The sequence below is a fragment of the Trichoplusia ni genome, chromosome 2 (genome assembly GCF_003590095.1).
Source record: "Trichoplusia ni isolate ovarian cell line Hi5 chromosome 2, tn1, whole genome shotgun sequence".
Classification (NCBI taxonomy): Eukaryota; Metazoa; Arthropoda; class Insecta; order Lepidoptera; family Noctuidae; genus Trichoplusia; species Trichoplusia ni.
The window spans coordinates 15,132,591-15,157,100 of NC_039479.1; the positions used below are offsets into that span (position 1 = coordinate 15,132,591).

General features: G+C 36.0%; 3 protein-coding genes across 13 annotated transcripts; 2 read left to right on the forward strand and 1 right to left on the reverse strand.

Annotated features, from left to right (window-relative positions):
• On the forward strand, window positions 1-6,694 carry LOC113508369 (DNA repair protein complementing XP-C cells homolog). Its single transcript, XM_026891354.1, has 10 exons — window positions 1-505; window positions 701-816; window positions 1,546-1,825; window positions 2,237-3,883; window positions 3,973-4,250; window positions 4,416-4,657; window positions 4,782-5,007; window positions 5,113-5,281; window positions 5,613-5,767; window positions 5,915-6,694. Exons 1-10 carry the CDS (start codon window positions 166-168, stop codon window positions 6,101-6,103), a joined length of 3,642 nt encoding a protein of 1,213 aa, XP_026747155.1. The 5' UTR covers window positions 1-165; the 3' UTR covers window positions 6,104-6,694.
• On the reverse strand, window positions 6,623-15,545 carry LOC113508370 (muscle LIM protein 1). Of its 11 annotated transcripts, XM_026891365.1 has the most exons (12): window positions 15,438-15,545; window positions 14,701-14,834; window positions 13,555-13,720; window positions 12,450-12,573; window positions 11,696-11,792; window positions 11,390-11,474; window positions 11,136-11,204; window positions 9,637-9,933; window positions 9,423-9,555; window positions 8,944-9,131; window positions 8,459-8,612; window positions 6,623-7,541 (listed from the first exon to the last, which is right to left on the reverse strand). In XM_026891365.1, exons 2-12 carry the CDS (start codon window positions 14,813-14,815, stop codon window positions 7,419-7,421), a joined length of 1,551 nt encoding a protein of 516 aa, XP_026747166.1. In that variant the 5' UTR covers window positions 14,816-14,834; window positions 15,438-15,545; the 3' UTR covers window positions 6,623-7,418. The 11 variants fall into 11 exon arrangements, 10 of the variants coding, with proteins under 10 accessions (XP_026747166.1, XP_026747161.1, XP_026747157.1 ...); XM_026891360.1 differs by lacking the exon at window positions 11,696-11,792 and having other exon boundaries at window positions 11,136-11,232; XM_026891356.1 differs by lacking the exon at window positions 11,390-11,474 and having other exon boundaries at window positions 11,136-11,232.
• On the forward strand, window positions 7,558-8,423 carry LOC113508371 (selenoprotein F). The gene has a single exon (XM_026891366.1). It carries the CDS (start codon window positions 7,879-7,881, stop codon window positions 8,383-8,385), a length of 507 nt encoding a protein of 168 aa, XP_026747167.1. The 5' UTR covers window positions 7,558-7,878; the 3' UTR covers window positions 8,386-8,423.
• Window positions 15,546-24,510: the final 8,965 nt, after the last annotated feature.

The window sequence follows — 24,510 nt, forward strand, 5'->3', positions numbered from 1 at the left end:
TTCATGCCTTGATTTGTTATTGGAGGCGCGTCGTCTGTCGGCGGTATATATATTTGTGTACTTACCAGCCAAGGTTACATTATCTTTTTTTTACTATTGTGCTGGTGATCGTTGAGATACCGCCATTTCATTTATTAAGTAACAACTTGGTTAAATTAGTAAATCATGCCTACTACTAGAAAGAAAGTGATTAAAACTGTGTATAAAGATGATGATAGCGAAGGTGACGATGACTTCAGTGATTCTGGTTCAGACGCGAAGTTTTCTGCTGAAGGAGAATCCAGTTCAGGAGATGATTTCGATGATTCTAAAAGCCAAAACAACCCTAAACCAACAACTTCGAAGGCGGTAAGAAAAAAGCCGAAATTCGCAAAAGATTTGGTTCGTAAAATAAATAAACAGTCTTCTGATGAAAATGTGGATGTTGAACCAGCATTATTTTCCGTAAAAGACCTGACAGAGGCAGATAAATTACTACCATCAATCCTCAATCTATCAGAAAGTGGTAAGTTTCGACACGAAAAACGGAGCACGAAACATGGTACATGAACAGGTTCGAACTTGATCTCGCTCCGCGTTCGCGCGTCGTTGGTACAACTTATATCTGACGAAATATTAGTATCAGAATACAAAATATTCTCCAAACATTATTAATAACGAAAATATTTATTTATTTTTAAATTTTTATTTGTTATTACAGACAGTAGTGATGATGAGTCTCCCAAAATCTCAAATAAGAAACAAATCACTTCAGCACAACATTCAGAACCTGAGAAACATGAGAGTGACAATGAAAGTAAAATGGAATATCAAGATGTAAGTAGGTATAGAATAAAAGTATAATAAAAAAGGAATATAAATATACAGGCTGATATCGTCCCACTGCTGGGCTTATTAACTTTTTATTTACTGAGCATAAAAAGTGTTTAAGTTGCAATATTTCTAAAAAACAGGATTTATGAGTAAAAATGTCTTTTTAAGATGCCAAATCTTTTAAAACAAATGTTAATATAAAGTATAATACACAATAAATATTTTGCAATAATTTAAATAAGTAACTTTAGCTCACTTATCAAAATATGCGCATTATTTTGTTATCCTGATCACTTTATCATATTAACAGTGAAATTGTTTCATGTTTACTTCAGCTGCACAAATCTTTATCTGATCTGTTGTTCTATCTTATAAAACATTATTCTGATATTTACTGCCTACGTCAGTAGTTGCTGATAAAAACCTTTTTTCTGTATTGGAAATCAACAAATGAATCCTCCAGCTTTCAAATGTTTCTTGAAAATAACCTAAAGTTAATTTATTATGAAAATATGAATATGAGTTATTTTTATACTATAGTTGTAAACCACACATGATACTAAAACAAAAAAATATATGATGTTGTTCTTAGATTATATTCTTACTTATATTTTAATTTTGTCTAGCCATGATTTCTGTAATTACCATGTTCATCAAATGATTTTCTATAGTGTTGTGACGTTTTGGGTCGCCTTCAAATGCACAATAAATATATTTACTCTTACTGAACAGGTCTGGTCAAGCAATATCCAGGATGACAGTGAAGAAATTGCCAAAAAGACATTTATTGAACTTGAAAAACATAAAACAAGAATTGAAGAGACGAAAATGTCCCTTCAGAATTATACACAGAAAATGAATAAAGAACAAGAATCTGATGTCAAAGATCTTTTGGCTATGGGCGAGGAAGTACTGCCTCCAGAAACAGAAACTGTTAAAGTTAAGAAGAAGAAGACAAAAAAACAGAAAGACGATAGTGATTCTGAAATTGAAGACTGGGAAGAAGTTAAAGGTAAAATCATGTTTTTATTTATAAACAGAAAATTACTAAATTAAATGTTAAATTGAGTATGGATTAACAGAAAACAGATTTACATAAGATTATTGTTTCTGTAAATATGTAAATGAACAAGAGTGCAGATTCTTTCATAAAGCTATTGTATTGAATCATCTGTTCAATTGTTTGAGTATTGCAGTTAATTTAGTTGTTACCTTATCTGATTAAAAAAATATATGTATATTGAAAACATAATTTTGTTGAAAAATTACTTAAATAGTAACTTGGTGCAGGTATGTTTACGAAATTTGCAATTTTTTTTTCTGATCATTCAATAAATATACACTAGGAGGTATCTTGATAGATAATATTTGAAAATAGACACTATTTAAGCTCATTTGTGATTTATTCTCCATTGTATTTCAGAATCAAAACCAGCATCACAACAAGGTATCCAACTTTTTGTTGAATTCCCTGATGCTTGTGCAAGAAAGCGTAAAACGGTTGATGTTGAGATGATGATGAAGAGAAAAATCAATAGAGTCAAGAAAGAGTATCAAGTTTACATGCATAAAGTACATGTTTTGTGTTGGTTAGGCCATGGTAACTTCGTTAGTCGAGTTCTAAATGATCAAGAGCTCATGGCGGCTGCATTATCTATAGTCCCATCAAAAGAATGCTATCCAGGGCAAAGAGTCGACATGAAGTATGTTGAACAAATAACAAGCTGGTACAAAGATAAACTTACTCTAAAACAAGACAAAAATGAAGACAAATTCAAACCAAAACAATTACCACTCAAGGAACTTCTCCTAGAACAAATGCAAAAACGAGTTGTGACAACTAGAAAATACTTAGTTTTCATCTTGGTTACGATGTTACGTGCATTAGGTCTTCAATGTCGTGTTATGTTCAATTTTGTTACACTACCAATTAAACCTCCCAGTTCCGAATTGTGTTCACTGTCAACAAAAGCAAAAGACGAAAAGGCTAGCTCAGGCAAGTCGAAACAACTGACCACCGATAAGAAGGACGTGAAAAAAGAAGTTAAAGAGGAGGTTAAGGAGGAAAAAGAAAAGGCCACTACTCCAAGTAGTTCGAAAACAAAACAACTAATAATACCTCAGTTAGATGGGAATTATGATAGCTGCTTTTTTAGTGATGATGATGAGAATATAATGCAAGTGGATGGAAATGATGATCCTGCACCTAGCAGAACGAGAAGCACAAGAACTTGTAAAAGAAGTAAGGCAACCGACAATGCAAAGGAAGAAGACGAAGGTGTATCTCCTCCTAAGGTACCGAAAAAAACTTTAGGCACTGCATCTCCAAAGCCAACTAAAAAACAGGAGGATAGCAAAGTAGAAAAGACTACAAGAACGCGGAAAGGAAAAGTTGAAAATGAAACTGTGAAAGAAAAAGGTGTGGTTAAAGATATAAACAAAAAAGAAAGCATTAACACTGAAAAAACTGCCAAACTTACAACTCGAGCACAAAAATTAAATGCTGAAAGCAGTAACATATCATTAAAAAAAGAAAAAAGTCCAATTAAGGAACCTAGTGTTACCACTGCAAGAAGTAGCACAAGAAACCAAGTAAATATTAAAAATACTAACAGTGAAAATAAAATATCAAGTAAAAGCATACCAAGTATAGCGGTGACAGATGAAAATGCTAAAGAAGTGTCAAGCAAGTTCTTTGAAGATACTTCCGCAAAGAAAAAGCCAAGACTCTCCAGACTGCGCTCACAGACAACTAATCCAGCTGCTTCAAAATCTAAAATTGAAGTTAAAGAAAACGTTAGTAATGCAAAAACTAGAACTAAAAGCGCCCCGGGGACTGCAGTGGAAAAAAGTAAATATTTCGACAAAGAGTCCCCTAAAAAAGTTACGCCAAGAAAAACCGCGAAACAAATTAAGGACGAAATAAAAGCTGAGAATAGTCAAAGAGTGAGTCATAGAGATCTCACTAAAGCTCAGAAAGTTAAAAATGATGTCACTAACGATCTTGTTGATATTATTAAAACAAGGATCAAAGTAGCTAAAACTGCTGCCAAACAGAAAATTGTAAAAGGTAAATGTAGTGATTAACCTTACCACGTAATTCAAAACTTTGGCTTTTGTATTTGCAATAAAAGTGTATTTTTTTTTTGTGTTTACTAGGAAAAATTAAAAAAGAATCTGACGACGATAGTGACTTCTTACCAGAAGAGGATCCCAAAGGGCTTGAAAGTGAGGATGATTTTAAACCTTCAAAAATAAGCCCTAAGCCGGGAACAAGCAAGCGTATTGACCGACGTGTATTGTCATCTGTCTCTGAAGAATCGCCAAAAAGCAAGAACCGAATAGATGTCTGGTGTGAAATTTATGTTGAGGAGCTCGAACAATGGATTTCTGTCGATGTTATCAAAGGAAAAGTACATTCTACAGGAGATCGTTATGTAGGTAGACATAAAAAATATAAGTGAGATGCTACTATGTCGACACCGCTTTATTAACGTTAAATGCAAATAACATTTCGATTTTCTAGCTATGTAGTTGTTTCATGCAGTTATCTGATTGTTTATGTATTGTCTCTGTTATTATCTTTCTAACTTCCTTTACAGGGTAATGCCACACACCCAGTATGCTACATCGTCGGATGGGATAACAATAACTATTTAAAAGATTTGACCCGCAAGTATGTTCCGCACTATAATACGCAGACTCGTAAGATTCGCGCCGAAGCTCCTTGGTGGGACAAAGCAATAAAGCCGTGGCTGGGACCTAAGACTGCCAGGGATAGGGAAGAAGACGAATACTTAGATAAAATGCAACTGGAAGCTCCACTACCTACAAGTATTTCAGAGTAAGTTAATATTTTAAAAAATTCGAAACTTTATTTATCATTTTGAAGGAAGTTTGCTTTTTCCTCGTTTTAATACGCGCTGTTTTAAATCACGTAATATGGCTTACTTCGTTCTATATTACAGGTACAAAAACCACCCGTTATACGCGTTGAAAAGGCACTTGTTAAAGTTCGAAGTAATATATCCTCCTGATGCAGCGGTATTAGGTTTTGTTCGAAAAGAGCCGGTGTATGCGCGAGAGTGCGTATACATCTGTCATTCAAGAGAAATCTGGCTCAAGGAAGCGAAAACAGTCAAACTGGGAGAGAAACCATACAAAATTGTTAAAGCACGCCCCAAATGGGATAGGGTAAGCCCGACGACAGTACAGTTACTTGATTTTCCCATTAATCCTAACTAGATTTTTAACAATAATGCTGGTAAACGTAGTTTAATATCACTATATCTATTTCAGCTTTCAAATAAATTGATAACTGATAAACCTTTAGAAATTTTCGGACCTTGGCAAGTACAAGACTATGAACCACCAACTGCGGAAAATGGAATCGTACCGCGTAATGCATATGGCAATGTTGAACTGTTTAAGGAATGCATGCTTCCTAAAGGAACTGTTCTTCTCAAATGTAAGTTTTTCCACCTCTTCGTTGATCATATTGATAAACATTTTTAAGTTTACGAAATGTGGAACTATGTGATTTTCTATCATCCAGTAACTGGGAGATAACAGGCCAGCAACCTAATACTTCTGTTACTTTAATCCAACGCTAAAACAGACGCAACATCCATCATTCGTTCTCTCTTTGTGACATATTGATTAGGCTTGGAAACAAGTCTTCTCATAATCCCCAAGATCAAGAAATATTGTATAAAGTGTTCGTCTTTTTATAAGTAGGTGTCGTGTCGCTTCTTAATGAATGACTGATAAACAGCGGTTGTTTTTTTTTTGTGTTTTAGTGCCTAGCTTGAACAGAGTAGCCAAGAAGCTTGGCATAGATTGCGCTCCAGCTATGACAGGTTTTGACTACCATGGCGGCTGGGCCCATCCTGTGTACGATGGATTCGTGGTTTGCAAAGAGTTTGAGGAAACAATCACAGAGGCATGGGTCAAGGTATGTATTTAATATGTAACTGTCAAACCCTTAGTTCTGTCCAATCTAAACAGATGGCGGTCGAAACATTTTTTGTCACTATTATTTGTATAATACAAGTGCCACTACTGACGTCGTATGTCTACTAAAATGCAACCCCTTATTCAGGATCAAGAGGAGCAAGAACGAAGGGAAACGGAAAAAATGGAAGCAAGGGTGTATGGCAATTGGAAACGGCTGATCAAAGGCTTGATCATTGGCGAGCGACTCAAAAACAAGTATGGGTTTGAAAAACCCAAAGCTGAACCAGCAAAAAAGTCTACAGGACCCAGATTGGTTGTGAAAAAAAGATCATAATAATAGTGGTTCAACATTTTAATATACTTTAAGTTTACATCTAAATGCATGAAAATTCGTTATAAAAGAAATACTCTGTGGTAACTTGTTACATTACAAACGAAAGTTGGGCAAGAACAACAACAACATGCTAAATGTATTTTTAATTTTAAGGATGTGTTATTAGGTTTATTTTTGTCTATTAATATGGATATTCAGCTGGAAGTCTTCACAATGAAAGATGCAAAAAATATTTTTTAACTATTCTGTTTTGTCATTATTGAACTAAACATCACCGAACAAACTACCTCAATCTATGTTTCAATATTCCGATGGTTACCTACATCTGCACTAATGAACGTTTGTATCTCAATTTCTGCCTATGTCTATGTACCTTTAAATGTTTTTTTTTTAATAATTATTGTCAAATTAAGATTTTCAATTTATTTGTTTTATTATAAATTGCAAATGAATAAATTTCCCTTTTTTAAATTGGTTTTAATTTTTCGTAATCTTGATTTGGATAAAGAAAACACTAGATGTCGTGTATTTATTTAATAAAAATTATATAACTTATACAAATTTTGTTTATTAAATAAAATAATAATGCAATAAGCTGCTTTAATCTTTACATTATCCTTACATGGTGCTTGTTAAATATATATAGCAAAAGCTTCAAAAGCGTAATATACGTAAGTAGTTAGAATTTACTTCAGCACAGCTTATGTGCACTTAGCAAATAACAAATTATGTACAAAAATCTTTGGTGTATAAAAATATGTATAGACACTTCAGATCTTATACATCAAGATCTGGTCGGTCGAAACGATTACAATTATTTGCAATCTTTTCCGCGTTTACAGGATAGTTTTTGTTTTGCATAATACCTTCATACCACTATGTGGTAAATATAAGGTATATGTAATCACAATGCCGTATTTTTTTTGTATTTTTTAGTTTCTTTTTTTATTTCTGTTTAACAAATTATTGATAGTTCTTACATAACTACATTAAGTCTATTACCTTATTACTACAATATTTCATAACGAATATGTAAACTAAGGGCCCAGACACATTCATCACAATTTGTACATTATTTTATGAAAGGAATGTAACCTTTAATTTAAACTTTCGTAACAAAATACTTGTGCTCAAAGGCTATTACCATTTACTTCATTAGTCTCTTTAAAGTAGTTTATCAACCATTATTAAATCCAGTTTAATACATGGTATGATAGTCCATCAAGCTAGGTAGCAACATACAATAGATTAAATTCCTTTCATGCTACCATTACATCTAAATGGTTCCTATAAAGGCCAGCTTTATAGTCTAGTTCTATGCCATGGTCAATGTGCCTGCGCCCATACCAAATCCTACACCCTTGGGACCATAATTCCGGCCGTAACAACTTCGGCAGTAAATTTCTCCGTTGGGTCCGTCGTTCAAGTTGGTAGAATCCTGAAAACAAATTAATACAATATTATTAACCCACCACAAATGTATTTTTAGATTTCTAGGAATCTATTGTGCTTTAAATGAATTTTTGTTCAAATACATCTGATTTTCTAGGGATCGAACTCTGGCATTTGACTTAAAAGTTGAATAATTACACTTGTTTAAAAAATACTTAATATCCATGTATCCGAAGCGATCTAACCGAGTAGGAAATATTTTTTATGGTAAGCTCATGACTGCACTTGTCATAGTTGTCATAGACACGTCAGTTATAGTACAAGATAGGTAAATACTTAAATCTGAAAAGCTAAATGTTATTTCTAAGTGAGATAATACAATAATGTCTCTGAAAATGAGTTCTGTAGCGTTACTCGCTTATTTTACTTTAAACTTGATTTATTGTAACGCCGAATTTAGTACCGAAGATTGTGCTTCACTTGGATTTATTAAAGCAAATTTGTTATGTTCATCCTGTGATCCATTAAAAGACTTCGGCTTAGAACAACTAGTAGCGCATTGCAAGGAATGTTGTCATCAAGATGACAAGACGCCTCATGAAAAGAAATACGCTCGCGCAATATTAGAAGTTTGCACTTGCAAGTTCCCGGCGTATCCTCAGATTCAAGCATTTGTAAAGAGTGACAGACCTGCTAAGTTCCCTAACCTTCAGATCAAGTATGTAAGGGGCTTGGATCCAATCATCAAATTGTTGGATAAGGACGGTATTGTCAAGGATACAGTAGCCATTGAAAAATGGAACACAGATTCAGTAGAAGAATTTTTAAACACTCATCTTGATAAAGAGGAAGATGATGAAAGAGACTATTTGAAAACTAATCAAATTTAAATAAACTCGTGTCTTACTAATAAATGTATTTTTAAGTGTTTTGGTTTTTTATTTACTGCTTTAGAATACTTACAAGAGATCTATGGCAATCCGCACATGAGAAGCACCGTTTGTGCCATGTGCCATTCTTGGAGTTCATTTGTTCAGCTGCATATACAGGGAATCCACAGCGAGGGCAGCCCTGGCCTTTAGCTGCTTTCTGGCCAGTGAATGGAAGCTGCTCCATGCTGAAATTAAAATATTAATTGAAACTTTGTTTAAAGATAAATGAGAATATTTTAATTTTTGGATTATGATTGGAGATTTTAATTTACCTTCATATAAAATAAGTCATCAATTATAATTAATTTAATATATTATCATAAATTGTGAATTTGTAAGTTATTGTTATTAAATTGCTAGATGTAAACTAAATGCTGAAGGTACATTGAAATAATTTGGCTAAAATTACCAGCATATGTTTGTTTTTGTGTAAATAAGCATTAATTAACTTGTATTTTTACAAGCTTATTTTGCACGTTAAAATCTTTAACAATATGGTGTGGATATTATACTCACTATGTGACAGCAGGTTCAGAATCGGTGGAAACGAGAGTAGGGGCATGGCCGAAACCAAATCCTTTGGGCCCGAAAAGTTTAGCGTAGCAAGCGCGGCAGTGGATCTCCTTGTCAGGGCCGTCACAAGCTAGCATCGAGTCCAAAGGCCGGTGGCACTCCGCGCAGTTGAAGCAGCGCTTGTGCCACATCTGCAAGTAAAACAACAGGTTCAGTTCAGTTTTCCATTACTGTAATAAATGGTATTCCTAAGTAATACGGAATTTTGGCAAAACTTACTGCTAAAGATTTCAAATTTTAATGAACGAATCCATTTTGACTTAATATTCAATACTTTATTGCTTCTTATAGACAGCCCACAGCTCTACGTATACAATTAATGGCTGACAAAAGTTACGAATAGGCCAAGATCACTTATGAAAGTGGCTGAATGTAAATAAAATTTGCTCGAGAAATATTTTTGAAATAAAATATTAACGTACCGTGCCCTTAGCCAACTGCTGTTCAGCGGCAAAGACCATGCCACCGCAACGAGGGCAGCCCTGGCCTTTGGGGGCTTTGATGGAGGTTGTATCGGGGTTGTAGTAAGGACGGCTAGCAGAAATCTCCTCCTCACTGTTTAAAATTTGTGTTATTACAACTTTGTTCAACACAGTAAGATAAAAAAAGTGATTTAAGATGTTATGGCTAACTTACGTTAGGCCATCAGTCTGCAAAAATCCGGAACCACAGGCAAAACCATAGCCGTGGGGTCCCCATTTCTTGCCGTAGCAAGTCTTGCAGTAAACTTCGGAGTCAGGTCCGTCGCAAGCAATGATGGAGTCCAAAGTCTTCGTGCAGTCACGGCACTTGAAGCACTTGCGATGCCATTCGCGGCCCTTAGCCAGGACTTGTTCAGCGGCAAATACAACACCACCACACCTAGGGCATCCTTTGCCAGGTGGGGCCTGGATGGAAGCGGTATCGATTACCGTTGTCTTTGGTGCTTGTTCACTGTAAGGAAGTAACTCAGTCAAAACTCCATACTTTTGGACTTTCAGTTTCGTCAAACATATGTTAGTAGGAAGGAGGAAGTACCTTTTATTTGGGTACTGGTTTTTATTTTCACAATATGATCATTTTTCGTACATAGTTATATTCATCTACATTTACTAACCACCTACGACCGCAAAGGTGAATTAAACATGTTGACTACTTTTATTTAAAATTATTTTGACTTTTTTCTAGATGTTTTAGGTACAGCCGTTTATGTAATTATTTTGATCAGCTATACTACAAATCTAATCGTCTTTATTAACTATGTATAATACATGAAAACGATTCTAGCTGCGATCCTATACAAGTACCTACCTAAGTATCAATAGAATAAAAATATTATTCCGGGCTGGATCAACCTTGGATACCTACATATATCCGGTCGTTGAACTGTTAGGTCACCACGACCGACCTATCATAGATTACCTAAATACTTATCTATCTACGCTTCATACGAGATACTTAGTAGTAGGTACCAAGCACCAACCAACTGCCAAATGTAAGTAAGTACCTACTATTAGGTACTTCTAGTCTATTCAATACTATTGCCAATTATTAAATAATAATTGCCTTAGGTATTTTCTTGTAAGCCAATTTAATAATCAGGTCAATGAAACTTTAAAATGCGAAGTGTCATCAATAGAAAGTTAATTCTATTCGCACTAAAAGCCAATGAATGGTTGAAATAGTTTTACGCAAACTATTAATGAAGATATACGGTGATTATGCCACATATTACATGTTGTGAGCTGAAAACGCGTGCCGAGTCTCGCCGATATTAAAATTAGTCCGATCGAGAGCGGAGAGCGCGGTCTATTTCTGAATTGGCACGATGCCATCTCTTGTTTGTATTATAAGCTGTTTTTATGAAAGTGACTATGCGATGGAAATAACCTAAACCTGTCATGTAACCTGAGAAGTATACGTTATATTACCAAACCGAAAATAACTTAAAATGAAATATTATTAAAGTACTAAAAGATTGTTAAATAAAATGTTATGTTAATAACGATTCAAAATGTTAGAGTAAAAATATTTTGCTAAAGCAGTCTAAGCAAATAGCCTGTTATGTGATTTGGTTAATTTTGAGAAATGGGAGGTACGGTCCTATAGACCGCCTTTAGGATCTTGAGGGGCACGGTAACACGACAGATGTATACCTTTGCCATTCCATGTCCTTTATATCACACATTAGACCGAGGCTAGACATTCCTCCATGGCCTATACCTCTCGGACCAAATCTTTGAGCGTAGCATCCTACAGCAAAAGCAAATAAGCGGTATTAATATCTGGAGAGCGCACAGCAATCCTCCTTCAATCATTTGACATGGTTTTCTGTTGGTTATTTTGTTCAATATGTCAAAAGCTGTGCCCTCGCCAGATAGTCACACGATTCTGATCTAGCAGTTCTTACCCGTTGGCGTAAGGGTCACTCTGCAAGACACCAGCTCCTTTTCCGTAACCATATCCCTTAGGCCCAAACTTCTTTCCATAACATACTAAAGAGAAAACACATACAATAACATTAAAACCATGAGAAGAAAAAGGTAAGGAAATGCACATGCAATGCACATAAGTAGTTAATACTTGTAACCATTCAAAATTATTGAAATGTGTAGTTATTTAAGGACTAGGTATATATAGCTGCCAATGGCTATTTTAATTTAATGTAGTGGCAAAATTACATATTAAAAGGAAATGTGGAGAAAATCGAACAAACCTTTGCAGTAAATATCTTTGTCAGAGCCCTCGCAACAGTTTGTAGAGTCCAGCCGTTTTAAGCACTCTCCGCATTTGAAGCACTCCCTGTGCCACGCCTGGACATACAGTGAACAGTGAGGATACGTCAAGCATGCAAGGAAGTCAGCTAGCCTATGGGGTCACTCAAGTTACAATATATATATATATATATATATGATGTTATGGCACATACACAGTATGGACGGAACATTTATTTGATGGGTACATGGTTATTAAACATTCAGATACCTCTACAGTAAATGTCACCATCTGGCCCATCACAATGCATCATTGAATCAAGGGTCCTGTTGCAATTTAAGCATTTGAAGCATCGCCTGTGATAACCCTACGGCACAATATTCGTGTTTAAAAAGAGGTCTTATGTACATAAGGGGCATTCTATGTTACAAGACGTTGTAAAGTATATTTTGTGTATGCTTTTAAGAAATACATTCAACTTTGAAACTCATAGGAGGTTATTTAATTTTGTTTTTTAGCTGATTATAACTTAAATTATGTGTAAGTATAATGTTTATAGAAATTCGTTTTCTTAAATTGATTCCGTAGCCTCTTACGAAAAGGGAACCTCTCGAAAATACGACTTTGCATCTCAATTTTGTCGAAGCAAGCGACTAACGTCTAGCAGCAAAGCAAAGCTTGAGAGTTATTTCTACTTAGAGAAGTTAAGGATTTTTAAAGTTTTTATTTTTATTTTAATTAGTAAATTATCTTACCCGTCCTCTAGCTAACATCTGTTCGGCAGCGTAAACGAAGCCACCGCATCGTGGACATCCCTGACCGGGAGGCGCCTTGGCAATTACGCGTGGCTCCATACAAGCTCCATTGGTCTTTACCCCCCTGTACATATAACATAAATCAATAAATGTTCTACAATTTTCAGTTCAAGCAACGGTGACAGAAGAATAGTTAAAAGCCTGTCAGGCGCCGGAGAAATCCGTCTGCCTCTACAGTCTAGTATTGGCCACACGGATCGCGGCTAAGCAGTAGATGCCGGCGGCGCACCTCCGCCGTAATGGGAGAAGGTAAGGGCTCCCGGCCGCCCGCTCCGCACCGGCCTGGCTATAGCACTACATAAATCGACATAGAGGGCGCTTTCCTTATCCCATCACATGTATCGACTATCAGTAAAGCTAAGACGGAAGCGTTAGCTGTTTGTTAGACAGAAGGTGAGTAGCCAGGAAAGTTAATCAAACAAGTTCGTCTCGTTGCATGCTATCTAAGTGCGTCTGGAGCGTTGCTAAGCCAAGGCTACATATTGGTTTCTCACCGTGGCTCCTTTGTGTTCGGGTTCACCCCGTGGGGAGGAAGGGAATAGGGCGAGAGCGCGTTCGAGCCGGCGCGCGCCCACCGCAGCAAGGAGGGCGCGCGCGCGCCTCGATCGCGTCCACGTTAACATTACTAACTCAGGATTGGTAGTCGACTTTTTATTTAAGTTTTTTATAAATAATAAATAATACCGATGAACAAATTAAATTAAACGATAGCGAATAAATAATCCTAACTAGAGTAATTTAAAGTACAGGCGTGCGTTCGCGAGGCGTCCGCTGGTTGGCCGAGATGTGTGTCGGCGACCCGCAAGTCTGCTGGGCGGCTGCTCGCTCAATTCCTGTTGCGACATAAACGGAGACTGGTCATGCACGTGTCAGGCGGCGCGTAATGTACAGCCAGCGCGCGCTTTCTACTTAATTGTATGAGTTTATATACACGCGGTTAATGTTGTTACGCACGGGCCCGGAGGCCGGTCGTCGTTGCGACCTTAGATAAGGAAAGACCCTCAGTGGCGCGGGCGGCGGGAGAGCTAAGAGGGTAACTACTTACGCATTTTCAGCCTTCAGGTGATCGCCGGTGTCCATGGACAGGCAACCAGCACCACCGCCGAAGCCGTAGCCTTTTGGTCCGAATTTACGTGCGTGGCAAACTTTGCAGTACAGTTCACCTTCGTGTTCTGAGCAGTTGGTAGAGTCCAGCAACTTCTGGCACAGGCCTGCACAACATAACATAACATCATGTTTCCGTGACTTTATGAAATAACAATGACATTTTCTATTATTCGTAGTAAATTGTTAATAGTACCTAATAAAAAAAAATTAAAACGTCTCCCGCATTAAGGAATTTAATCCTTGCGTCGCGGGGGTTTTCACAAACATACAATTCACATGCACAAAGATACCCATAACAAGCATTCGTGGATCGCACAATCGCTTGTCCATCGCGGGGATCTAACCCGCGACACTTCGCGCATAGTGGGTTGGCCTGATGACCTCAACCACACGGCTATCCGTGCATTGTGTATTTAATGTTTAAGACCAACGTTCCCATAAGTAATAAAATGCATGTTTATTCAATTATTTTGTAGTAGTTTGTGTATTTATTTATGGTTCATTGGGGCGTAGGTCGTTTGATATATTGTTGGCAATCAACCGTAAAATAATCATTCTATAATTATTAATTAATGTTTACTTTTGAACATTATCCAATCTCTTACGCCCATTTGTGACTAGATAAATAAATATCCATAAATTATTTGTGTGTATTATTTGGCAAAATACATTTCGTCAATGTAAATATTTTAAAATAGCCTGTGACGCTGTGGCTAGAGTAATTAGAGTCAATTTTTGCGCATTTTTCGGGAATCTTGAACAAGGCATTTCAAAGGATTTTGGTTTAGATAGGCATTTGTGTATTAAACCTATAAATTTGACGTGGGTATCAAACCCGCAACAAATCACCTTATAGGAGTCTTAAGTAATGTTTGGCGCTCTTTTTCATACAGTAATAAGAGTAGAATTTTGTTTATTATTTTTGTAAACTAATATCATCAAATGACTTAATAAAAACTCGTATGTAGGTAATAGTTAATATTTTTTTCATAAATTTGTTTATAATATATAACCTAGTTCTTTAGTTCCCAAATTATTTGAGGGATATTCAGAATATTATATAGTTGTAATAGTGGATACTTACCGCACTTGAAGCACATTTTGTGCCACTTGAGCCCGCCGGCGACTCGCTCTTCGGCTGCGTATACTGATTTGCCGCATTTAGGGCACTTCGGGTTGTCAACGGGTTTGAAAGGCATTGTGCTCGGTTAACTTATCCTGTAACAAAATATTTCTTTTTCAAACATACATCAGATTAGACTAACAGTTAGTACTAAGCTGTCATAACCGGACCGCGGTGATGTGCAGGCGACTTGCAAGTAGCTTCACAACTTAGGCGTGGAAATCCCAAATCACTAAACACTACAATCCAATCTTGTGCTTTAAGATCACTTCTCACTATTGTATGCAGTTACACATCTCGTTAACACGTTAGAACATTTTTTGGATACGTTGTCAAATTTTATTCTAAATGCAACAGTCGTTGGCTGAAATCCAAGTCGCCTGCACCACTTCAATAGCATCTGAACTGACACTTTATTGCTCAACAAGCACGTATATTGGACGATATATTTGCTGCGCGGGGTTCCTGCGAATGCTAGCTGTTAAGAATGTATCGAATTATGGAACGTAGGGCGGGCGGCGCGTGGGCGGATGCGCCTGCGCTCCTAATTTGGGGCGTTCAGGTAAAGTTACGTCGCTGGAGCGTGCTGATGCAACTCTATTAATAGTTCACATGGGAAGCTACAAAGTATCACTCGCGGTTATGTTGTATTATGTAATAAGAAATAGGTTAGATGGCACTTTCACTGGAATAAGGACCTGTTCGTCGAAGTCGCTGCGGGATATAGGTCCCGGACGCGTGTTACAGTTCAGGGCTTAGATGCCGAGACTGTGGTGCGCGGTGTTCGAATGATGCGCAAGGGCAGCGCGCGAGCGTAGTCTATGCGCGAGTTGCACACGGCCCCAGTGGAGGGGCGCGCCACCCGCGCGAGCCACCGTCTGCGCTGCACCCCCACCGGCGCTCAGGCTACCACCCTACCACATGTCCATGGGGCTAGCCGTGCTACCCTTGACTAAACACCCCGTAACAACTAATTATCCTACTCCTAATTATATTAATTAAATCCTAAATATCGGAAAATAAAAAAATGATTCGGAATATAGGTATTGCAAATTTACAATTAATGCTTTAAATTCCATTATTTTTTGGCATGATTTTGTAATTATAGTGTTTGTTTTGTTTTTAAGATAGAAGACGTAACGGTTGATTAATTAAAAAAAATCCTTTATTAAAGGGTTTAAATATCACCATGCTTAACTAGAATATAACTATGAGTTTCTACTAATAACATTTTTTTGTTGCTTTTATATAGTTGGAACGTCATAACAAAATTACATATATTTTAGTACAATTTTAATATTACTCTTATGCCTACTAAATATTGTGGTGATTAGGGCAATAGTGGCAGTTTTTAAGCTTTTGTTGGCGTATTTGTTGTGTTGCTTAAGTTAATTTTTAGAAAGAGTCTGAAAACCTTTTTGGATAAGTTTACTTTTGTGTTTACCTTTTTCATAGTTCTTTGAAGTCGTATATTAATAAAAATGCCATTCGTTGAATGTTTATAACAACAGGAAAAATATATGAAAACATTTGGTTTTTCGCAGTAAAAATATACCTATATTTCGAAAACAATAAACAGAAAACCCGTCAGTGATTCATATTCTATTCACGAACAGTTCTGTAAATAAAAGAATTAATCATCCATCATTCATGTTGTCATTGTCATAGCCAAAGAAAGGTCTCCATTCTCATAAATACGTGATGAAAAACACTGCGGTCTTCATCTCGAGATGATAATTATAGGGTTCTGGCACAGCTATAATCCGACACCCTTATATCACTGTTATTTTTACAACTTGCACACGAATTGCGAGAAAATACATCGACTGTTGTTTTTTTCTACACGTTGATATATAATTCTTGTTTCGTTAGCAATGCAGGTGCGAAAATAACTCTGCATATTCCAAAGTCACTTACTGCAAGATTGGCTCTTGCCTGCGGGCCCGCCCGCTTTGAATCAAAATGATCCAAGGGAACATAAAATCAGCATAAAAACTGTTCTAGGTATGTGTTAATCCAGGTTATAAACACTCTGTGAACCAAGTTTCACCGAAATCTGCTAAGTAGTTTTGTGTGAAAGAGGAACAAACTTCCATACATCCATATACAGACTTTTGCGTTTATAATATAGGATTTTTGGAATTGAGCTCTATATTTTAGAAAGTATCGATTTTTAACTTATATTCATAAATATTAAAGGTATTAAACTCCTTCCATAAATAAGTAGTTATGTTTTAAAGTAGTAACATTATTTCAATGCTCAGTCAATGACTTCTATAAACGAAGAATGACTAAAATATTGCGGTTGCTTCGTTTGCCAAAAGTGATGAACGTGTCATTATGCATTTACTAGAAATAATTATTTCAGCAAGACTCGAAACGGACATTGTTATGATTTATTTACTTACTCATTAGTTTTCATGACATTGTGTTCTACCATGTCGTAAGTCCAAAAATCCTGACTAATTAGAAAAATAACTTGGCTTGGTTTCATGAGTTCCTTAATAACGTTCTAGCTATAGTTTAGTTCAAACCATTCATCATTCATATGTTAAGAAACCATTATTATAAAGTTTTGTAGAAAGTAAGCTCGTTTTTCAAGAAAGGACTGACTTTTGTTTAATGCGACATTGACCTGAGGCTCTTATGTCCAAAAATTCAATAACCCAGAATTTTACTGTGAACCACATGCATTGAAGAATATTAAACCCAAAAGCAAAGAATGCATCTGCACATAAAACTAAAACAGTTCCACATCACGAACTCGAGTACGTTTCACGAGTCAAGTAATTATGATCAGACGAAAATACCAGATACTATGTGAATGATATATGAACTCGTACATTCCAAATCGGGCAACATTGGACATAAATAAACCATACGAGTATGTGAATCATAATTTTGGCAAGCATCTGTCGGTAGCGTCGGCAATGAGCAAGGGCCGCATAAACGGACAAAGCGCTAATATTGTAGTGTAAACAGATGGACCGTTTATCTTTGAGGAACTCGAGATACACCTTAATGTACCACCGCGTACTCATAGCGACAGAAATAACAACAATATACCTACAGTTTATAATGTTTACAATTAGTCCAGCATCGTGTCACATTGTGGCATGGTACCACTCTTGCCAACTTGCACCCGCACCTGCCCATCTATTAATATTTTTATTAAAAATAACTTCACTCAAACTGTAATTTCTGTGCAATGATTTAATCCTCACGTGTATGTATATGTATTGTTTATAGATTGATGACATTATTTGGGGATGTCGATCAATCAATATGCGTCATCAGATCATAAATATAAAATGCATTATTCATCCTAAATTACGATGCTGCTTTTGGATAAATAAAAACAAACAGATTGTTTTGTTTTGAAAGCAAAACCTCCTCTGTGGTTTACTCGTATCGAATAGATTTACCAAATTTTCATAACCCTCATTGTAAGCAGCTGACACAGGATTTGAGATTTAAATATCTTTCTAATTAAGTTTCCCAACTCTTCACAATACTCTCCTGAGGTCATCTCATCAGCGTAAGCTTCTCATTGTGAACTTACACAAGGAAACAGAACACTTTTGCAGTCGTATTTGGATAAGTTTAAAGCTATGGGAATGGATTTCCATACATGGGACCCATAGTGTACGGCAAAATATGGTTTGGTTATTCCGTCACGAAATATACTTAACCGTATATCGCCTCCGTACACTCATACCAATAATTTCTGGCGACAAACGCAGAGGCCAAGTATTTGACTGACTGCATTCATGGTTGCATGTTAGAATTTCCGCATGTTCGTATTGGATGTTTTAATGCAGGCTTTTGAGGACAAGCTACTTATACAGAGCTGGCTAGACTCTATGGAGAGCAGTATATATCTGACTAGCCTTCATGAGGACGACATGCTTGTTCTGAGTCTGGGTGTCTTTGTGCATGTGACTTGTGTGTTTGTGAACCCCCGCAACACAAGGATTAATGTCCTGACAGCGGAGTGGTATTAAAAAAAATAGTAGAACTAAGCTGTCTAACTTAAACGAGCTTCTTACTAAAATAGGTTTGCTTTTACCTTGGAACTACTTGTAAACATAGTAGTTTTACTTCATGTTCGGATCAATAACTCACAAGACAGCGATAGTAACAACAAAAGAGGTTGACCGCCGCTCATGGCCCTTCCATATAAGCTGGGCAACGCATTGCTAATGGCCATCTGTTCGCAACGACTTGAAAGACCTCAACATATACCTTATAACTGTAACTATATATGTATACTCATATAGTGAAGTATACATACGCAGTTTAAAAGAAATGTTCCAGGAAAATGTCTTCGAAATATTTTATTCCAAGTAAAATTAAGAGACAAATAATTTTAACTCAGCTATCGCAAAGAATAATGTATTAAATTTTTATTTCGAAGCATATCATTAGGTCTCCTGACGCAGGTAAGACGTTGTCTAATATTTCAAACGCTAGTCTGAGAACATCGCTATTTTTGCACAGAATTTTATCACGGGCGACATAAATTTTATGGCCGTGAAATGGTCTCCGAAAAATTTCTTACGTTAAAATTCTGTGTTGGCACGTTTTCAAACCTGTCCATATCTCGATCGCACCCCTTTGTGACTTGTAATGGTTTATTGAGTGAGTTAAAGACTTGTCAACCAAACGTAATTAATTGTACGTTGTATTTAGAATGGCAGGTGGTAATGGCTCGGTACTTGCTCGCAGTAATAGAATAGAGACTTGTTAATTAGCCGAGAAGTCAGAATCCTGAATATTACCCAGAACTTTTATTATGCACTATCTTGTAAATTTTCCAAATGCAATTTATCTTTAGCTGACAAATTTCATTAATTTTCTCTACACAATTTTCACAGAGACGAACTGAAAATATGAATCGTTTATTTCGTAAATTATAAAATTGTAAAAAGTATCAGTGTTTTCAATGTTTTAATTAATATTATAAATGGTTTTAATTAACGAATCTAACGCATACATGACCAAAGTTTCGACTTAGCCATGAGCGGCGTTGTGGTAGAATACAAGTGATATAATCGAAACTTCTAACCAGGAATGTTATGAATTCGGGATTGTATAACATTCAGGTGTTTATGAGTCAATCGTGTGCGGCAGGTGTGGTGGTTCTCTCATGGAACGTGTGGGCCGACTCTAAAATAAAATGGAAACAGTAAGCACCGCGGCTGCGTTACTCACGCAACAGAAGTCATCTCTGGCCAGAGCATTACTCATGCTGCTGCCGTGGGCAGCCGCACTCCCACGCCATATCAAAATTTTCATAGGTACGAACAGTTTTAGACGAAACTTCTACTGAAACACAATCTCAACAATCAGTCTGCGTGTGCGCGAGGGATCGCGTTCAGAACTTACGAGCAAGTTGTCTGCGCTCTCAAGCACTTTGAATTTGCAGACATCATTAATTCTACTTCAATTAACTAAGCAACACAATTCACTGGTAACTGTACATTAATAAATGAAAATGAAGGGTTTAAGAAAAATAGATTTTGATTCATTATATTATCTCTTAATTTTTTATTTTGTTTTGCTTGCTAATGAATTGTGTGAAGAACAAAACCATTCAATTAACTATTGTCAAGTAAGTATGTCCGCTTTCATTTGTAGATTCTATTAATACTATGATTGTTTATTTTGTAATGTTTCGCGGCTCGACTCCGCTATGTCTGATCTCATCAATTAGTTTCTACGCGGAGTGCTATTTTGTATTTCACTATTTTTAAAGATTAACTAACAGTGTTTCTAATTATAAACATTGTATAGCACGTGTTACTAAGTACTTGCGTACTAAATTTAAAAGCAACCGCAGACAAATTGGTGCGGCATGCATGGGTAAGCGTGGCTTGTGAATAACTTCAAAGAAACACTACGTTTCATTAGATAAAAGGTGCATGTTGCAAAATCCGTTGTTTTGTTATGGTTATGAGAAGCCAAAAATTTGTTGCTAGCCATGTGAAAACATAATAATGTATAGGGTACATGAAATTTGAGTAATCCTACACATATAAGAGAGGTGGTAAAAGGAGGATAAGATTTAGGCACATATTTGGAAACTAGCCTCAATGTAGGATGATTTTTATCGAGAAATTAACTGAAAAGTTTTTAATATCCCAAAAGGTCTACGTTTTAGGTCCGTTAAATATTAGTTTGATACGGCGAAAATGGCACACTTAAGTAGTATTTAATTATTTATATAACTCGTCAACATGTCTCTTTCGCACGAAACTGGCCTCTGTAAGCCATATACCGAGATAAACGGAATTAGGGAAAGCCTCTTCACATCACATCATATCAATTCCGTCAAAAGACAGGAGTAAGCCATGCCAATCTTCAACAAAATCGTCTGCGTGGTTCAACCTAGAATGTATGTTAAAGCAATAATAAACTTGGGTATTTGGGTAAGCAAATCTAATTAGTCCCTCAGATAGATTACCGAAAACATTTCTTCTTTTTGTATCTAGGCCTAAAAAAAATTATAATGATAAATGTCACTTTTTTCGAACAGTATCATTATTAGCCCTACATATTTCCATACGTTTCACCATATTTTATTTGATTTTTTATCTTCGTATTTTTTATAAATGCGTATCCACTTAAACGAAATCTATCGATCTAAACGGTATCAATTTCATCTACCTGACTCATTTATTACATGTGTTTGCCAAATATCCTTGCATAAGATTATGATTGACTTCACAGAATATTGTTTTATTAATAATTAATTAAACGTTTAAAGTTACATTGCCACTACATGAGGGTGTGCCACGGTGTCCGTCACAAGTTTCTATGAGTTTTTTGACACAGACAATTTTACTACGGACATTTTGTTTCAGATATATTCAAGTTTCATACTGTATGTATATACAAGATTTTCTTTGTTTTGTTTAGTTTATTGGTTATCTCAAGAACATACTCATTTGTGTTTATATCGGGCACGCATCCTGTATTTATAGCATATTGATGGATTCGCTAACCAGTTTTGCAGGCAATATTTTTAATACTTCATTTATGTAGTTATTTAGGACGGGTGAATGCATAAATTTCTTTCGGCGGACTAGAATAATAATAACCTACTTGGCAGTTGCACTGATACAAATGAAAACGAATTACAGTACATGTATTTTCAAGATCAAACACATAATTATTTAAAACTTGCGATTTTTTATGCACTTTGCACAATTGTATAGCACAACATCAACGTTAGTAGTTGGCAAACGAAAATGTCGAACATTATTTGAAAGAAGCATTTATTTTATACATCCCGTTTTTTTATAAAATGTCCAATGAATTTTCTGGTACCGTCATATTTTTACTACTTCAAGGTGACACCGCCTTTATACATATGTAGATAATTACACTATAAATACCACATAGTTGAAAATGTGGGTAGTACGTTTTACATAGATTAATAGAGCTTATTGTAAACTGTCAGACAGTCATCTATCACCAATATTCAAGCGATTTCTATATCGTGTTTAAACTAACCTACATCAGCTTAAATGTGTACAGTCTGAGTTGACATTTAAAGCTTGCATTTATGTGTTTACTAACATACATAAACCTACCATAATATTCCCCTTCGTGTGAAATATGTTGCTACGCGCTTTCACAGAAATGTTGTGTTATAAAACCGCTATTTCTGTTTACTAATCTACTAGAATAGAATGTTCCGCGTCTATATGTTGCAACAAACATTTCCCGTATGTTGCAACGTGGCATATATCGGATTAAGTTCACATTTCAATAGCCATTAAGGATTAATTCGGTATGTTATTGGGATTTCAATTCAATTTTAGAAGGTGTAAATTGTGTGTTTAATTTTGCGGGAATGCGTGAAACTTAATAAGGCAATTAACCGATTTTTTTGGGGCTCTTGGAAGAGGAATAAAAAGAAAAAGCATATTTCCTGCATCGTCGGCGAAGCTCGCAGCCGCCGTGCCATGGAACGTTCCTACCGACCAACTCTATTTTGGTCTCGGTGGCGCGGGCGGTGGCCCGCACTGGAGTCTGATAGTTTCTTGGAAAGCGAGACTATACCACATCATACAATTTTGTAAGAGTGCCGTCATATATAATTAGAGCTGTTTCTTTAAAAAAAATAAAGCTAAGTGAAAATGATGAAAAAAAGAAGAATTGTCTCTTAACTGTTTTTACTACCTAACTCGTAAGATATTATTGAATTTTTTTTACAACTTCCATTTTCAAACAATTTTGTTTGACTCTATTTTAAAACTGGATTGACCGCGCAATAAAATTAAATGGCTGTGGATTCGATGGAATATTCCGATGTAAACTATACCTACGTATAGTTACTATTTAGCTGATTAGTTGCAGCGGGACGGAAAGTTCTTAGGTTTGTTTGAACGCGGTCCACCAGTTGGGTTCGTTGACAGCACCTGGTGACGCAACTGGATGCCAGGAGAGTGCGTCATCTCCGAATTTCGACTTAACTATTAGACGAATAGCGAAACTATTTGCGTTGGAAACTGAGCCAACTGTAAGTTACCTACGCACATTGAGTGTTTTTATTGTGGCCGGCAGGTAGAGCACGTGAAGCATCGACTGTCTCTACGTTTAGGTGTTTTCACACGACTCTACATTATTTTGACATTATATTTTTCACTTGGACACAGTTCATAAAACTTGAGGTTTTATATTCTTAACGGATATTTATCAAGGCAAATGCTTTTAAAATTTTGTGCTTCATCTATAGACTGAGATGATGATGATGATGATCATCATCATCTCAGTCTATAGCTGTCCACTGCTGGTCATAGGCCTCTCCATACGTTCTTCAGTGCAACCGGAAAGAATAAATATACGAAAAGTATTTTTTTCGAACTTTTTTTTATTTAATTATTACCTTTCACAGAAAGCCTTATGTGTTGTAGGTAAAATAGGTAAAAGGGGGTTTATACTATTAACTGCAAAAATATGACGATCTATAGGTATAATGTATTTTAAGCCCCTAGTTAGAAGGCGACCCCAGAAAGAAGTTTTATTTTCATTCGTTTTATTCATTTTAGGATTATACATAGAGTCACTGGCCAAAATGTACAAGACGAAGGGTACTGTTGTCAAAAGTAATCTTCATAACTATGTATACCTGTTAGATCTGTATATAATAAAAGATGGACACAATTGCATAAATATCAATTTCAGTAGGTATAAGCTACCGTATCGTATGTTTGTCTGTAGAGTCAACATGTAGAAGGAGGATAATTTGAAACAACCGTGCAGAAGGAAATAAAATAATCTTTGTCCAATTAGCAAACTGAAAAAAATAGGTTCTTCTTAATTCGGTTCGAATGCTTTTTATTTGTCCGACATGATTTATTTTCTTTCATATAAGTTGCGGTTAATGCAATAAATGTAAGAGACCAGCAAACGTTGTTATAAAAACCAGTATTCTAGCGAATTATGGACATACTTTCACAGTATTTGAATTACCTACAGCTCAGGATTTAATTATACATGAACCTATGGCCTCCGGCATGCTTGCATGCTAGGTTTTGTTTAGTTTACTATATGGGTATACTTATCCATAATCTTAAAAACACGGATAAATATAAAAAAATAAGGTTATGTTAATAAAACTTAAGTTAAATTTATTATTAACTAAAACGTAAAAAGATTCTACGACGAGGAGTAGTTTAGTTTACCCTTGAGAAACTAGATGGTGCTGTCTGTCAAATTAGATCGCGCTATGGTTTCGTTACGTCGACAGCTATATATGTG